The sequence below is a fragment of the Brienomyrus brachyistius genome, chromosome 2 (assembly GCF_023856365.1).
Source record: "Brienomyrus brachyistius isolate T26 chromosome 2, BBRACH_0.4, whole genome shotgun sequence".
Classification (NCBI taxonomy): domain Eukaryota; kingdom Metazoa; phylum Chordata; class Actinopteri; order Osteoglossiformes; family Mormyridae; genus Brienomyrus; species Brienomyrus brachyistius.
Window position 1 is genome coordinate 46,903,080 of NC_064534.1, and position 18,546 is coordinate 46,921,625.

At 45.3% G+C, this 18,546-nt stretch overlaps 1 protein-coding gene across 2 annotated transcripts; it reads right to left on the bottom strand.

The window, feature by feature from the left end:
- Positions 1–1,452: 1,452 nt before the first annotated feature.
- Positions 1,453–17,917, bottom strand: LOC125723009 (acyl-CoA dehydrogenase family member 10-like). 2 transcript variants are annotated; one of them, XM_048999401.1, is made up of 21 exons: positions 17,764–17,917; positions 17,167–17,354; positions 16,336–16,484; positions 15,860–16,054; positions 15,041–15,199; positions 14,728–14,887; positions 11,839–11,980; positions 11,647–11,715; positions 11,018–11,199; positions 10,758–10,908; positions 9,093–9,238; positions 7,952–8,125; positions 7,074–7,495; positions 6,276–6,416; positions 5,868–6,005; positions 5,135–5,225; positions 4,821–4,979; positions 3,075–3,247; positions 2,607–2,750; positions 2,135–2,212; positions 1,453–1,887 (listed from the first exon to the last, which is right to left on the bottom strand). In XM_048999401.1, exons 2-21 carry the CDS (start codon positions 17,339–17,341, stop codon positions 1,747–1,749), a joined length of 3,189 nt encoding a protein of 1,062 aa, XP_048855358.1. In that variant the 5' UTR covers positions 17,342–17,354; positions 17,764–17,917; the 3' UTR covers positions 1,453–1,746. The 2 variants fall into 2 exon arrangements, with proteins under 2 accessions (XP_048855358.1, XP_048855366.1); XM_048999409.1 differs by having other exon boundaries at positions 17,876–17,909.
- Positions 17,918–18,546: the final 629 nt, after the last annotated feature.

The window sequence follows — 18,546 nt, forward strand, 5'->3', positions numbered from 1 at the left end:
GTGTTTGGGTCATTGTCCCAGGAATGAAATCGGCTCCAATTAAGACCTGTCCACAGAGTATGGCATGGCATTACAAAATGGAACGATAGTCTTCCTTCTTCAAGATCCCTTTACCCTGTACAAACCTCCCACTTTATCATAAGCAGCCCCAGACCATTACACTGCCTCCACCATGCATGACAGATGTCGTCAAGCACTCCTCCAGCGTCTTTTCATTTGATCTGCGTCTCACAGACATTCTTGTGCTCTGAACTTAGATGCATCTATCCATAGCACTTTTTCCAATCTTCCTCTGTCCAGTGTATGTTCATTTGCACATCTGTCTCTTCTTTTTATAGCCCAGTCTGAGATACGGCTTTTTCTTTGCAATTCTGTCTAGGCCAGCAACCCAGAGTTTCCTCTTCACTGTTGATGTTGAGACTGGTCTTTTGCAGATACTATTTAATGAAGCTGCCAGTTGAAGACCTATGAGGCGTTTGTTTCTCAAACTACACGCTCCTATATATTTACCCCCTCGCTCAGTTGTGCATTGGGGTCTCCCTCTCCTCTTTTCATTGTGGTTAGAGCCAGTTTGTGCTGTTCTGTGAAGGGAGTAATACACAGCATTGTATGAAATCTTCAGTTTCCTGGCAATTTCTCGCATGGAATAGCCTACATTTCTCTGAGAAAGTTCTTTGCTTCTGACTATTTTGAGCTTGTAATCGAATCCACAATTGCTGATGTTCCAGATTCTCTAGTCCAAAGAAGGCCACTTTCTTGAAGTACCAAAAGTTTGGTAGCTGGTGTGGTGGAAAAACACCCTAAGTGACCCCTGAGTTTTGAATGGTAATGTATTTCCAGGTCTGCTGCCTGTTTATCTTTGTTTCCTACTTGGCCTATTTGTATGTTGGTTTGCACAACCCCTATATTCCAAATACCCAACTTGGGACAAATCAGTCAAAACGGCCAATGGGTGAATTCGGCTAGGTAAATTGGCAACAGATGAACATCTGTTCATAACTGACCAACAGAGCTTTCCTGGATAGAACATATTCATGCATGTGCCACGTTACATTGGACGACATCTCTAGTGCTGGCTTTTCAGCAGTCGTGGTTAGTTGTACTTCTGTAATCTGCCACCACGTCATACACAAATAACAGAAAATCAGCAGTCTATGAAAAAAATGGAAAAATGGTAAAAACCTGCAACGTGCACGAAACTTTTGCCTGGTAGAGAACCTGGGTGTGTTACTGAGGGCCACAGATGGCTGATAGGATGTTCCTACGATTTCCCACACGCCAAAAAGCCTGGTCTTCAAAACAGCCCTAATCTGGCAACGACCCATGAAATTCCAGACAAAAAGATTCAAATGGACTGAAGATAAAACTACATGACGTCAGCAGAGATCCCGGATATGCTGCAGTGATTACATCTCCCAAGAGTATTTAGGATGGATGGATGGATGGATAGAATCATAGCAAAGTTCATTTTTTTAATGTGATATACAACTGACATTTTCCAGTAATATTTTGACACTCACTGATCATACTTTGCAGTTTTAAGAAATAAACCCTTTAAAGAAAAGCATGTTGTTTACAACCTTCTGGGGGGTGGGGGGGTAATACAGAGGATTCACAATCATGTAAACAGCTTCGTGTCTCTGTGAAGTGATCACACCGAAAGCCCCTGAGGGGGGCTGATCACATGACCAGCCACTAGTGGTGTTTTATCATTACAAAACGGGGGGTGGGGGCACTGCGTCAGCTTCAGAGTTGTCGCTTTAGCTCCATCTTGGCCACGCTAGCCTGGTGGACCTCGTCTGGCCCGTCTGCAAGGCGCAGGGCCCGAGCCCAGCTGTACAACAGCGCCAACGGGTGGTCATTACTCAAGCCTGCAGCCCCAAAGGCCTGGAGGAAGGACAATTGAAATAAGGAACGGAACAGCAAAGTCACATTTCACATTCATCTCAGCTGTAGGAAATGTTTCATTAAGCTGCTATTATTGTCAGTATTATGGTGCTCAGTGTTAGTACTTTACACTGAGAGGTAAAATTCAGGCTAAGTACCTGAATGTAACCAGTAACCATTAGGTCACAAGTCCTTAACCACCCTGGCCCGGTTAACATTGGCCAGGAGTACGCTAGTCTTCTCCTACCTGGATGGCCCGATCGATGACCTTCAGAGCCATGCTGGGGCACACAGCTTTGATCATGGCGATCTCTGGGGCGGCCACCTGTCACGGTGAGCGGGACTATCAGTGTAACGGCATGGTAAAGGTGGTGACTACTGCTCAGCTACAGTAAAAACCAGCACCTGCTGTGGCCAGAGAGGGATGGAATTCTATGTGAAGCTGCCATAAAATATACCTGCAATGAGTTAGTGGCAGGCAGGTTGAAGGCAACATGAGAACCAGGCCACCCTGTGGCCCTCAATGGGCCAGGTTTTCTCACTTCTGCCTTATGGGGCCATGACTCACAGATGCAGGCCTGCTCACCTTGTGCCTTATGGGGCCATTGCCCCAGATGCAGGCCTGCTCATCTTCTGGCTTATGGGTTCATGGCCCACAGATGCAGGCCTGTTCACTTTCTGCCTTATGGGACCATGGCCCCAGATGCAGGCCTACTCACCTTGTTCCCCACTGTGTCCATGAGGAGAGCAGCTTTAAGCACCAGGAGCCTGGCTTGTTCAATTTCCAAGCGGGACTGGGCTATACCGGCCAGGATAGTGCCATGCTCCACCAGAGGCCGGCCGAAAGCCACGCGTGTTCTCACCTACAGAAATGTCAGTGTTTGAAAGGTGGTAGCCAACTTACTGTATAATCCATATAATTCAGTATCATAGCTGTTCAAACAGCATGAAAGACAAGAATAAACTGGCCAATTGTATTATAAATGAAATCTCAACAACCTGTTGGCTTTTTGCTTTGTGATTTTTGCCTTTTATTAGCCTTTTTGTAACATTTTTCTTGTTATTCCTGTTTATTTTGACAGTAGAAACAATTGCGTCATTTACTGCTTTATGGTAACAGAGATAAATATGTGAACGAGAGCACCAATCACAATGCTGGGTGGATAAGTGACCTCGCCTTCTCTCACCCTCTCCTTCATGAGTGCCAGGGCCCTCTCAGCATGTCCCACCAGTCGCATGCAGTGGTGAATACGACCTGGTCCCAAACGACCCTGGGCGATCTCAAATCCCCGGCCTGGACCCAAGAGTATGTTGCTCCGTGGCACACAAACGTTGTCAAACTGGAGCTCGGCGTGACCCCCTGGTGGAGAGACAGAAAAGTACTCCAGGTACTTTGCCATAGAATACCAGAAGTGGCAGGTCCGCCACTGGTGCCCTGTGCTGTTCAGATGAGAGCAGCTTCACCCTGAGCACACATGACAGATGTGAAAGGGTCTGGAGAAACCATGGAGAACATTATGCTGCCTGTAACATTGTTCAGCATGACCGGTTTGGTGGTGGGTCAGTGATGATCTGGGGAGGCATATCCATGGAGGGACGCACAGACCTCTACAGGCTAGACAACGGCACCTTGACTGCCATTAGGTATCAGGATGAAATCCTTGAACCCATTGTCAGACCCTATGCTGGTGCAGTGGGTCTTGGGTTCCTCCTGGTACATGCCCGGCCTCATGTGGCAAGAGCATGTAGGCAGTTCCTGGAGGATGAAGGACTTGATACCATTGACTGCCCCCCATGCTCGCCTGACCTAAATCCAATAGAACACCTCTGGGACATTATTTTTCGGTCCATCCGACGCCACCAGGTTGCACCTCAGACTATCCAGAAGCTCTGTGATACCCTGGCCCAGACCTCAGAGGAGATCCCCCAGGACACCATCCATTCTCTCATTAGGAGCATGCCCTGACGTTATCAGGCATGCATACAAGCATGTGGGGGCCATACAAACTACTGAGTATGATTTTGAGTTGCTGCAATGAAATTTCAACGAACTGGACTAGCCTGCTGCATCATTTTTTCACTCTGATTTTCGGGGTGTGTTTGAATTCAGCCCTCTGTAGGTTGATAATTTTCATTTCCATCAAATGAATGTGGCATATTTTCGTTCCTAACACATTACTCAGTCCATATCAGTATAAATATCCAGCATGATTTTTTACCATTGAGATCTAATATGTTTACAATGTATTCCTTTAATTTTTTTGAGCAGTGTACATTATAACATGATTTCTGCAGGGTACTGCTCTCAACTGTCACGTGTTAATACGGGAATTAAGGTGAACTTTGGACCATCAAATAAACCTTTACAGCAGACTTTAGCATGAGAGATATGCTGAAGTGTGCCTCAGTATTGCACATGTGATAAGGCAGCGCCCTTTCATTGCCCTGGCCATACACATACCATTCAAAATGCACAAGAATGTCAATAACAAGGAATATCAATTAGCAAATGGACTGTACCTTACGGGGCAAACAGCCTATTTGTAGAAGCACATGCACATATGACTGTAGCACACATAGATGACTGTACCTTTATAACAAACTTTAATACATTCATCCATAAAAGCTAGTCCACTCTGACATTAAATCAGTGAAATATAGCTTTAAAAACCACAACTAAAAACAGCTTTTCATTTCAACTAAGCCATTACCACTATCGAGTTACTTATAACAGAATGCTTTGTCATTGCACACAACAAAGGCATTCTTTTCTATTGTTTCTATAAAGTTATTTAAAATAATCTTAATTCCATTACAGTTTTACCCATATCAGAAATATATTCTCCGAGGTGTTTTAAACGAAGGGATGGTAACACAGTGAAATCTAAAATGAAGACACCAAGTTCTGCTGTATTACTGGACAGGATTCTCACCAGGGGGGTCCTGCATCCCATATACAGACAGGGGTCGGAGCACCTTCACTCCAGGGGTGTCCATGGGAACAAGAACCATGGACTGCTGTTGGTGACGGACAGCCGAGGGGTCCGTCTTTCCCATGAAGATGCACAGCTTGCAGCGAGGGTCCAGGGCGCCTGTAGGGAATTATGGGAAGAATTCCGTTTGCATGGAATCAAGAAAAAAGGTGCATTTTTCTGAGCTTGCTCCTATTCATTAAAGACTAGCCTTATAAATATTATAAATACTGAGTTAAGACTTTGATTTTGCGTCCATAAATTTAAAAACGTACCTGAAGTCCACCACTTGCGTCCATTGAGAATGTAGGAGTCCTTGTCCTCCGTGATGGAGGCTTGGATGTTGGTTGCATCAGAAGAAGCCACCTGTTGTATGAAGAGACACACCTGTTTTAGGCATGTGTGGTTTAGAAACTGAACATTCAACCAAAAGACTGCAGCTTGCAATCACGAGAAGAGATCGTCTTTTGGACCTTCAAATTGCCTAATCTAGGACACTATTAATACAAGTTATTAATCTCATTTTGGACAAGTATCCGGTAATAATAATGGTGTATGTGCTGCTGTTGGCAGGTGGCGCAGAGATTGATATTGGAGCTTCATGCCTCCAGGGTTTTGGACTCGGCTCTTGAGCCCGTTGTGTGTATGGAGTCGGCGTCGTCTCTCCGTTTTGGTGTGTGTTTCCTGCCACAGCTGCTGGATGTGTGGTTGGATAGATGAATGTGTGTACCTGCCAACACTGTGTGACTGTCCAAGTGTGCTCTGTGACAGATGGTCATTCTATCCATGGTATCCTTCTGTACTGTGCGCTGGGCTCCCCTGCACAGCCTCCACTGGAGTGCTGTTTACGGAATGGATGGATTCTGTTTTCGTCTTTGCTTTTTAAGTGGTATCTGTGCCACGCAGGAGATATCAGACCTCAGACTTTCGGTGGAAGTTTCAGTGCAGAGTCAAGATAGTGCAGAATGTCGGTGCGTTCACGGGAGGGAGGGGGGAGTGATATCTAACATTGGGCTCTGTCATGGCGAAGCAGGAGCGGATGGTGCCGTCCAGCAGGGGGCGCAGCCACTGCTCCTGTTGCTGCTTGGTCCCGTAGCGAATCAGCACCTCCATGTTGCCGGTGTCTGGGGCAGAGCAGTTAAACACCTGCGTGCACACAGGCAAATGTGCTGCTTCAGCTAAAAACTTTGCACCAGACTCCGAATAAAAAAAAAAAAGCCTCGAGGTTCAAAACATAAATTAGAAGAAAGAAACAGCAAACCATACTAAAACAAAAAACAACAGAAAAAAGACAGATTAATTATTTTCATCCATTCGTTTAGGGGTAACCAACTAAGAGATGATTAATGCTGTCACTAATATCAATAGTAACCCATCAAAATAAAAATGGAGCTGTTTTCCCATAATACCTCTCACCTCAGGGGCATATACCGAGTGACCCATGATCTCGGCCAGGTAGGCGTACTCCAAGTTTGTCAGTCCTGCCCCATAGTGACCCTCAGGGTCCATTTCGACAGGAATAAAGAGGTTCCAGAGGCCCTGAGCCTTGGCCAGTCCCTGCAGAGAGAGGGCAAGTGTGCTGGGAGGCTACTACACATCAACAGTGTGTTTTGTTAGTGTGAATCCGTGAGTGTTGTGAATTGTTGGATTCCCAGCTGTACCGCTACTAGAACTTAACCAATAATGACTGTTAATAAAGAGAGCAGCATTTATTAAAATGACTCAACCACTTCCACAAAACATATAATCAATATTTTTTGGCCTCTTTGTGTGTGTCTGCTGCATCGAAAACATTCTGCGCCCTCTAGTGTTGCGGAGTTTGGAATATTGACTATCACCCCCCCCAAAAATACATTTGTTTAATGGAATATTTCCTGTTTAATACACCTATTGTAATGTGATTATGTGTAGTTACTCTTTAACAACGAGATGATTAAAGTAACTTCTTATATGTTCTTGTAAAATTAAATGATCTTTCTTTATAGAGATAAGATTTGGTGTTTCAAAAACTTTTTTTGCAATATATAGTTGCTGAAAAAGTGGGGGGTTCATCTATTATTCAGGCTAAAGCAATACAGAAGTAAAAGGGCAAAAAGGAAATATGTCATATTATAAAATGACAACAGCCAAAAAAGCAAATGATTACCAATGGGAAAATAGCTGTGGGAGTTTATGGCACCCCAGACGTGGAGAAGAAAGCGAGCCGAGACGTACCTTTAGCTCCTCAATGAGGGGGTGGGGGCTCCACCCATCAGGAGACAGCTGATGGTCTCTCAGCTGCTGCTCCATGGGTAGGATTCGCTCCGTCACAAACTGCCACAGGTGAAGCCGCAGCTCCTGGACCCGTGGAGGCAGACCCTCAGGCGAGACCACTAAAAGACCAGGGGCTCCTGAGCAATGCTGGAGCCGAGAAGGGTCCCTGTGGGCGGAGCTCATAACAGGGGGCGTGGTCTGTTGAGATCCCGCCCTGGTACAGAAACTCCGCCTCTGAGAGGAGGGGCCAGCCCCTGGTTGGGGACCCCGGGGCAGAGCATTGAAGATGCGGAAGCCCTCCTTAGTGGCAAAGTCCCAGGCCAGATCTGCCATCTGCTCAGCCAGGTGACCCACACTCCCAGCACTGGCAGAGCTTGCCTGTCCTGTATGTCACAAGCGGAGTAACACACTGATCACAACCACACACACATGAATGTCACATACAGAGTCAACTGGACACATGTACTGCAAGACACATATCTGCTTACACATGAATATGACAAACAGAGTGACATGGACACACGTGCTGTAAGGTACATATCTACACACACAAGATTATTACAAGCAGAGTCACAAGGGCGCATGCTCTTCAAGAAAAAAATGAAAGAACGCAGTACAGATTCCATAACCTTAGGGGAACCACACACAAGTTCACTGTCAGTTTCAAACACACAAACTTGGGTGCAAATTTTTCAAGTTTGAATAAGCGATAATTTCAGATACTGTTTGGAAATGAGGGGCCATTTTGGGTGCAGTGTGACTTACTGGAATGCTACTACTGGTTTGCCAATCACAGCCCAGCAATGCCAGCCTGGGTGAGCGACGTGACACACCGGTACCTTTCAGGGAGCGCTGGTAGACACCCTGCAGGATGGCTGCCACCCTGAAGAAGGAGAAGGCCATGTACAGCTGCCAGTCATCTATGCTGCCCAGTCCCATGGCCCTGGCATACTGGCTGAAGATTTCCTCTGCTGGGGGGATGCCCATTTCAGCCAGGTTACACTGGCTAATCCCTAGGAGCAGCAACAGAACAGGAGCAGCAACAGCAGAGTCAGTACTGCCCACAATCATCCAGTGGGTAGCACCTCAGGTTCATAACTCCAGGTTTGTAGGTTTGATTGCCCTTGGATCTGTCTACATGAATCTTCACTAGGTAATCTGCTGTTTTATATTTTTTTATAAATACTTTTACCAGAAAATGCCACCCTGGCTACATGCCCATCTTACCCTGCTTACCCTCCACGGACTGAGACTAAACACCAGTGCATCTGCCCACCATGTGGCTAACAACTTGCTGATGTTCAAAATGTCAAGCAACTTTACGCATACTTTGCATTTTACTTTTTGATAACATTTTGGATCCTGAGCCAACTAGTAACAATGTTAGGTAAATATTGGCAAGTCAAGCGGGTTAGAACATGCATTTCCCCACTGTGAGTGTTTTAAACTACAAGGTAGCCCACATCAATATAACTTTCTGAAGATTAATGAAACGCACACCCCTAAGACACCCCCCCACTGCTTGGTTTCGGATGCTGCTCTTCACTGTTTTCCCTGTGCACATTCTGATGCCGATGACCAGCTCAATCTGGTGGTATCATCAAAAGCATCAATAAGTGAATGAAGATTATTTTATAACATACAGTAGACCAATTTGATGCAATTTACCGGAAATACTTTAATATTTTCATACTTTCCTTTTTTCATATTTATCCAGACTCAGAAAACACAAAAATAAATTCCATATTTTGTAATACTGCGTAGGAACCCTGGTTACTGCACATTACTGCACAGGAACTGAGAGGGTTTCAGGTGACAAAGAGCAGAATATCTCTGAAATTCATCTGCTAAGAATGAACATCATATGTATATGTAGCACTTAATTTACCATTTTCATAATAACTTGCATTTTATTGCAAAAAATTCCTAGAATTTGGATCGATAATGTAGTTTTTATAGTTTCAGCTGCCCCCCCAATACCTCTGAGGACGGGGAAGTCTGGGGGGAGGTAGTGGGCCATGCAGCTGGAGGCCAGGTCAGCAAGGGGGTCCCCCAGCGTGGACAGCTCCCAATCCAGTACTGATACCACCTCCGGCTTCTCAGCGTCAAACACCAGGTTATCTAGCCTGGATAGACAGAGGTGGGTTTGCAAAGTCAGAGGTGGCTATGAGAGGTCAAAAGGTCAAATGTTTCCTGGTTCTGGAGATGCTGAAAATGTGTTTGCAGGGGTCTTGAGGGATATGCATGTGTGTGCCTGCTGTGTCAGTCTGTGTGTGCTTGTGCCTGCTATGCCAGTCTGTGTGTGCTTGTGCCTGCTGTGCCAGTCTGCATGTGCATGTGTTTGCTGTGCCAGTCTGCGTGTGCATATGCTTGCTGTACCAGTCTGTGTGTGCTTGTGCCTGCTGTGCCAGTCTGTGCCTGCGTGTGCATGTGCCTGCTGTGTCAGTCTGTGTCTGCGTGTGCATGTGCTTGCTGTGCCAGTCTGTGTGTGCATGTGCTTGCTGTGCCAGTCTGTGTGTGCATGTGCTTGCTGTGCCAGTCTGTGTGTGCATGTGCTTGCTGTGCCAGTCTGTGTGTGCTTGTGCCTGCTATGCCAGTCTGCGTGTGCATGTTTGCTGTGCCAGTCTGCGTGTGCTTGTGCCTGCTATGCCAGTCTGCGTGTGCATGTGCTTGCTGTGTCAGTCTGCGTGTGCATGTGCTTGCTGTGCCAGTCTGCGTGTGCTTCTGCTTGCTGTGCCAGTCTGCGTGTGCATGTGCTTGCTGTGCCAGTCTGCGTGTGCATGTGCTTGCTGTGCCAGTCTGCGTGTGCTTGTGCCTGCTGTGTCAGTCTGCGTGTGCTTGTGCCTGCTGTGTCAGTCTGCGTGTGCTTGTGCCTGCTGTGCCAGTCTGCGTGTGCATGTGCTTGCTGTGCCAGTCTGCGTGTGCTTGTGCCTGCTATGCCAGTCTGCGTGTGCATGTGCTTGCTGTGTCAGTCTGCGTGTGCATGTGCTTGCTGTGCCAGTCTGCGTGTGCTTCTGCTTGGTATGCCAGTCTGTGTGTTCATGTGCTTGCTGTGCCAGTCTGCGTGTGCATGTGCTTGCTGTGCCAGTCTGCGTGTGCTTGTGCCTGCTGTGTCAGTCTGCGTGTGCATGTGCCTGCTGTGCCAGTCTGCGTGTGCATGTGCCTGCTGTGTCAGTCTGCGTGTGCTTGTGCCTGCTGTGTCAGTCTGCGTGTGCTTGTGCCTGCTGTGTCAGTCTGCGTGTGCTTGTGCCTGCTGTGCCAGTCTGTGTGTGCATGTGCTTGCTGTGCCAGTCTGTGTGTGCATGTGCTTGCTGTGCCAGTCTGTGTGTGCTTGTGCCTGCTGTGTCAGTCTGTGTGTGCTTGCTGTGTCAGTCTGCGTGTGCTTGTGCCTGCTGTGTCAGTCTGTGTGTGCATGTGCCTGCTGTGTCAGTCTGTGTGTGCATGTGCCTGCTGTGTCAGTCTGTGTGTACATGTGCCTGCTGTGTCAGTCTGTGTGTGACTATCCAACAACATTTATTGTTGGAATACAAAGTAACAAATTAATGTAGTTTCATTAAGGTGAGAATGAATGAGCAGCCCCCAGTAAAAAGAAATGCGAACATAGATATAGTACGAAAGTGAGTATGGGGGGTGTGCAGCTGGCACCTGAAATCCCCATGCACCACCGCGTTCCTCTGGAGCCTCGGCAGGTTTTGTGGGAACCACTCCATTAGCCGCTCCATGGCTGGGATATGGCGCGTCTCGCTGGCCCTGTATTGCTTCGTCCACCGGTGCACCTGCCGTGCAACGTACTCACCTGGGGGGTGGGCAGGGGGGAATCACCGGTAAACCTATTGATCACCGGTCTGCTGGAATGGTCACAAAAGTCAGAAGAATCCCACGGGTGGGGTGGGGGGGTGCCCTGCCTGGCTTGCCGAAGTCGGACAGTCCCGCAGCCTCAATGTCCACGCTGTGGATCTGACAGAGGACGCGCGTCATAGCCTGATACACCTCCTCCCGCTCCTGCGGGCTCAGGCCTGGCAGGGAGGGGTCCTGGAACACCCTTCCCGGGCAGTACTGCATCAGGTAGAAGGGGGTACCAAGGACACTGGACCGGGACAGGAGGAGGAGAGACGTGGGCCTCGGGCCTTCAAGGTCCACAAAAGCACACTAGTGATTTATCCTGCTCTACAAAAGGGATTTACGTAGATTTTCAATCACTGATAATCAATAACACACCGATAAAATGTTTTATTGGGGCTGTTCTTTAAGCCACTTTCCTCAATGAGACTTTGTTAAGTTTAGATTTCAAGCTGTTTCTTCCGTAAAATACAGATATACTGCACACACATATATATGTATATCTATGAATTACACATTCATACATGCCAACAAGAAAAGTCTTGGCAGTGAGCCTGAAGCTTATCCACGAAAAAGATGCAGCCAGAATTGGGACAAGCCAAATCCACAGGCCTGGAGGTACGAGGCAACTGCCATGCTCACATATCAACCAAGCAATATGCAAAGAAATGGAGGTAATGCAAAACAAGCTCACCTTGCATCCTCACAGAGGGCGATGACTCCAGGGACAGGCACGCCAGCGTGCCCAAGGGCCTTTAGGACCCTGCGGAGTGAACAGCACAGATCCCTTCCTTCAAACTAGGACCCAAACGACCCAATGAAAGCCAGAATGGGAGCCTGTTGCAGCAGGTGGGGGGAGGGGGGAATTTGGAGTATGTGAACGCGCCTGAATTCCCTCTCCACAGCATGAGCTGAGGGCAGCAGCTTCCCCGGCGGCTTCTTCCTGAGAACTACATGTTGCCCCCCACAGGTCACCAGGTAGGTGGGGTTGGACTGGCCATGGCTGAACTGGCGGAGGGTCACTGGCTCTGGTGCATAGGAAGCCACAAGGTCACAAATGGCCAATATACAGTGTACAAATACCTACAATGGCCAACATACAGGACACATATGCCCACAATGCTTATGATGAACCCTGCAATGGAGGTCATTATTTCCCAAGAACATTGTGACTGTGTCAGGCTGACTGTCCATATCATAAAGCTGACAATGCGACTATGTCAGGCTGACTGTACATATCATAACGCTGACATTGGAACTGTGTCAGGCTGACTGTCTATATCATAAAGCTGACATTGGAACTGTGTCAGGCTGACTGTCTATATCATAAAGCTGACACTACGACTGTGTCAGGCTGACTGTCCATATCATAAAGCTGACAATGCGACTATGTCAGGCTGACTGTACATATCATAAAGCTGACATTGGAACTGTGTCAGGCTGACTGTCTATATCATAAAGCTGACATTGGAACTGTGTCAGGCTGACTGTCTATATCATAAAGCTGACACTACGACTGTGTCAGGCTGACTCCATATCATAAAGCTGACATTAGAACTGTGTCAGGCTGACTGTCAGTATCATAAAGCTGACATTAGAACTGTGTCAGGCTGACTGTCCATATCATAAAGCTGACATTGAAACTGTGTCAGGCTGACTGTCCATATCATAAAGCTGACATTGGAACCGTGTCAGGCTGACTGTCCATATCATAAAGCTGACATTGGAACTGTGTCAGGCTGACTGTCCATATCATAAAGCTGACATTGGAACTGTGTCAGGCTGACTCCATATCATAAAGCTGACATTGCAACTGGGTCAGGCTGACTGTCCATATCATAAAGCTGACATTGGAACTGTGTCAGGCTAACTGTCCAAATCATAAAGCTGACATTGCAACTGTGTCAGGCTGACTGTCCATATCATAAAGCTGACATTGCAACTGTGTCAGGCTGACTGTCCATATCATAAAGCTGACATTGGAACTGTGTCAGGCTAACTGTCCAAATCATAAAGCTGACATTGCAACTGTGTCAGGCTGACTGTCCATATCATAAAGCTGACACTGTGACTGTGTCAGGCTGACTGTCCATATCATAAAGCTGACAATGCGGCTGTGTCACGCTGACTGTACATATCGTAAAGCTGAAATTGGAACCGTGTCAGGCTGACTGTCCATATCATAAAGCTGACATTGGAACCGTGTCAGGCTGACTGCCAGTATCATAAGGCTGACATTGCGACTGTGTCAGGCTAACTGTCCATATCATAAGCCTGACATGGTGACTGTGTCAGGCTGACTCCATATCATAAAGCTGACATTGGAACCGTGTCAGGCTGACTGTCCAAATCATAAAGCTGAAATTGGAACCGTGTCAGGCTGACTGTCTGTATCATAAGGCTGACATTGCAACTGTGTCAGGCTAACTGTCCATATCATAAGCCTGACATGGTGACTGTGTCAGGCTGACTGTCCGTATCATAAGGCTGACATTGCGACTGTGTCAGGCTAACTGTCCATATCATAAGCCTGACATGGTGACTGTGTCAGGCTGACTCCATATCATAAAGCTGACATTGGAACCGTGTCAGGCTGACTGTCCATATCATAAAGTTGACATTGGAACCGTGTCAGGCTGACTGTCCATATCATAAAGCTGACATTGGAACTGTGTCAGGCTGACTGTCCATATCATAAGGCTGACATTGCGACTGTGTCAGGTTGAGCAAATCTAGTGTCTGTATCATAAAGCAAATACAGCTCTGTTAGACTGAGTGCCCATGTCATTGAGCGCCCATGTAAACACTGACACATGTGCCTGTATGGAGTGGTGAATATTATGACCCTCAGGTTGGGTACCTGTTGTAGGATTACAAATTTATAAAATGTTAAATCTAGCTTCCAACGTAATAGTATACAAACTGAACAAGTTATGTACATTGGGTTTTACCTTTTAAGGTAAAATTGGTGACATTCTAAGAAGATCAAGTCTTGTACCCCAGGTGTCAGAGACATTAACCTTTTGTCTTTATGTACTTCCTGACCACTGGGTAGGGTCCCAAAGTCAATGGGAATGCTAATCTCAAGGCCAGGCTGTGCCTTTGTCTCTATGAGAATGTAAAGATTTGGGTGATACTGTCAGGCTGATTAGATTAGCACCTATGCATTTGAAAGCCACTGTTATGCTGAGGAGATCAGGGCTGGGGAACTTCCATTACCAAGCTGACTCCTGTACTAGACTATGCTTTGTTTAAGTGGTCTCCACCTCTTTGTATCCTCCCCCTCTTGTAAAGTATAAACTCTCCAGAGCTGAGTTTTTTAGTCAGACTTGGATGACTACAGCGACGCTCGGCGAGTTCTCAATAAAGAGTAACTTCTGCTTGAATGATATCCCAACGTCTCCTGGTCTCTGAAAAAGTTCCCAACACTGTGTAAGGTACCTGAGTGCGGTAAAAGACTGTGAACATTTGAAGCTCAATACTTGTTTGATATTGTGGAGCCCAGGTAGAAGACAAAGTCACTATATATACCGGAGACATAAATTATTCAAGGATTTAGACATAACTTGTACATAAATGAACACCAGCAGAAAATGAAATCTTGCAATAATGTTTCAAGGGCAGCAGTAAAACAAACATTTCAGGACATTATTTTGCCTCCTTTTGGAAGAAAAACATAAGACAACATCCAGCTAGCTAGAGAATGGGTGACCTAACAAATTAGTATGTCTTGATTTCAAGAATGATGTGCTCCTGTGTAATAGGGGCAGGTTACCTGTACTAGGCAAGTGGAGGACTTCTTGGAGATAGTGAGTTAGCTGGTCCATAGGCAACTGCATGGTCTTCCTCACACTGCGGGTCCCCTTCACAAAGCCTGCCAGGGGGAAGCCTAGCACCGCACTGAGCTCCTTTATTGCCGAGTCAGACCCCATGACCTGGGAAGTCATAGCGTAAGACAAACACTTATCCTCTCCTGCTGATGCTTGTACTGTACACAATATGGCACAAGAATATCAGAGTAACAGAGTACAGTATCACCCTGTATTGTACATCGCAAAGGACGCTGCAGAGCAAAGTGACTCACGTACCTTGATTGCATGCATACCCAGCTGGGCGGCAGCCTTGGCGTTGGATCCAATGTCATCCAGGAACACCGCTTCCTGGGGCAAGACTCCAAGTCTCTCGAGGCACAGGTGGTAGATCCTGGGATCCGGCTTGCACATTGCCTCCAGACATGACTCCACGATCTCCACAATGAGAAAAATGATACAACACAACAGAACACAAAGGGACTATACCCCTTGCTAAATTGTAGTTAAAGCTACAGAACAGCCTAATCAATCAATCAATAAATCAAATCAATCAATCAATCTACTTATGAAGATGTTGGTAGGATTCATTAATAATTAAATTGTTGATCAGAACAAACAGCTTGCTTTCTAAATTGCCATTTATTACTCAGGAACTGTTTCTCCTGATTTTATGTCTGTCTATGCATTTCATACCACTACACATCACAGATTACAGTAAAAATGTAACCTGCCCTGTCAGGTTGCCCAGTGTCATATGCCTCTCTGCTGTCTGGCTTAACCTTTTTGTCCTGTAATGCATACCGTGTGTTTCTTTATACTGTCCTGTGTATTTTGTGTATCATGCCGCATTTGTATACTGTACTGTAGTGCAGTACATTTACAGCCCAGTTTACAGACTTTGGTCGATCTATTCCCTCTGTATTCTTGCATTTAATACCGCCTAGCTGTGCTCTATGATCTCAAACTTTCCCTCTTCTTCATTAAAAGTCTTTATCTGCACAAATAAAATTAAGAGAGAACTGGCTTATTTGTAAGACAGTTTCACCACATCCTTGCTCACACGTGATATGACCTTAAAGTAAGGCTAAGGCTCACCACGTCAAACAGGGAGCGGTCGAGTGGCAGGTACGTGCTTCCGTCTGACAGGAAGAAGTTGTTACTGAGGACGGCAGTCTTGAGGCCCTCGGCACGGATGCACTGAATAGCCTCCGTCATGGCGGGGTGTGTCTGGGCCATGGGCCCACTGGTCAGGGCAGAAACGAAGGAGGCAGCAGAGACAGGGCGGCCAGCCTTGGATTTGTGGTTTACGGGAGGATTAAAAAAAAAAACGAACAGTAAGAAAACACATACAGAAGAGTAATCTCAAACTCGGCCTCTAGAGGGCAGATTACACCAGGGTTTGCTTCATTTCACAGACTCGCTTGCCCAATCTGTAAATGTACCAACTGGACTATGCTGCTCTGAGCTTTTTACTCATCCACAGACCTGTACAGCTGCTAGTATAGTATAGACAATTCAGGACAAGAACGAAAATGCTACCATGTCCCATTATAGAGGATACTGTAACGTACTAAGTCTGCGCACTCCTTGCTGAAGGCTTCCACAAAGAGCTGTGCATCCATCTCTCCACGCATGAACTTCCTCCAGGAATTCTTCTCGCCGCCAGTTTTGATAGCCTGGGCGATTGTCCCACCTGGGATGCTATTTTCCTGCTCCCACTCTTAACAGGAAATTATTATTTTTACATCAACATATTTAATGATTTCAACAAAAAATTATCTTAGAACTTAAAAAAAAATGAGGACGCATCCGAATGTGTAGCACTGATAATACGGTGCTCACAGAAAGTTTTGGAAAGCTTGCTTAATTCTGTGAAAATGTTGCAAATTAATTGGTTTCATTACAAAAGTCCATTGATAAGCAATGTTAAACATATCTGCACATATCTTCCACACTTTCTTTTTAAGTGTCATGATTTTTTGATTGACTCATTCAGTTTTAATTTTGCTATTAATTGCAATTGTAATCAATTGCTTCCAAAGGGATACTAAACACAAATGTTTGGTGTTCTATGTTGCTGCAAAGGTGTTACTAATTAAAAAGCCCCCAATGAGACTACTTGCCAATGAACCTTAAAACTCAGGACAGCTCTTTTATAACTGCAATTTGGGTATTAATATGTGAAATTAATGTTTTACTTAAAACTACTGCTTGATTCAAATGTGATATATATTTTTGTAAACAAATGAACAAAGTAACGATCCTAGTTAGAAATCCAATACATCTGCAATATTTTTGCAGGCGTCTGAATTATCTGAATTAAGCAGGCGTCCCAATTTTCTGTGAGTACTGTAGATACCAGAAACGATCGCATTTTCGGCTGCATCACCACATTTATTTACCTGTCGCCTTTTGGAAAGGTGACGGCAACAGGACGCCACCCATGTCAAAAATGACAGCTTTGTATCGCGGTGTAGCTGTATATCTCCTGTGACATCCTGCCAGAAGATGCCAAGGTCGGCGGCTCCTGCACACCACCGTACACCCCAGGGAAACTAACCCAGTCGCATATATCATATCTGTAGATCATCTGAGTATACATACATAAAAAAGACAATGGTTAAGCAATTGGTTATGTTTCAGCTGCAAAATGTGCATTTCGTGTACATGAACAATATTAAATATACTTGTGCGATCTTTGTTGAACTGAGTATGCAAAGGCATTACGACAAGCTATAAGACAGACTTTAGCTGTCGTATTTTACTGTCATATTTAGTACAGTACATAAAGTTAAAAAAACTGTCCCAATGTGAAAGCCGTTTTATTTAGCAAATTCGACTAAATGTGCAACTGAATTGTAATATACTGAAAATGATTTATATCATAAACGTTAAAGAACAAGAAAGGTACCAGGCATTCTCGATAGCATATGCGCTATAGCGATTAGCCAATCTGATCACTAAACAGTTAGTTTGACGTACTGGCAATGTCATTTTACCTGTCACTTTAATATAATTTGAAGACCATCAGTTTTCCTTTAAATTTTGCATGTTTGTAATAAAAATAAACAGTTTAAACTTATCTTATGGTTAAGAAACCTAACTTCTCACCAACAAGACAACCTTTAGACAATTACAGAGACCATGTTGATCATGTGACCAAAATGCAACGTCATTTTCGTGTCACGTGTTATGGGCTATAAGAAGAAGGTCGCAGAGAATTTGGGAATGCATTGAGGATTATATGAGACAAAATAGCGACTGCCAGGGTTATAGGAAGCATCTTTAATGTACTAATAAATAATAATAATAATAAACTCCGTTTAAACGAGGTCAATTGTATTTTAACGGGAGAGAAAAATGCTGTAATACTTAGAGCTGGAAATAAGACGCCATCTACTGTTTAAATAGATCAATTTTCTGTATGATGAGACTTCCAACGTGTTGGATCATATATAGTTCCTTTTGTGTTTCAGTTTTTTCTTTTTACTTCTCCTGTAATTGTTTTATATTCATCAGTGTGTGTTACAAACCTTTTTTTCCACATTGAGGCATATATGGAGTAAATTACCTATTTGCAAATATATGGAGTAATTTCGTGATTAATTGTCATTGTTGACACGCCACAGCACACAACCAAATGGGTTCTTTGCATTTAACTCACATGTGACATAGCAAGGGGCAGCTAATTCAGCACCAGCAGAGCAGTGCTTGAGGGCGGTACCTTGCTCAGGGTACCTCAGTGGTGCCTTGCTATTTGGGGATTTGAACTCGCAATCTTT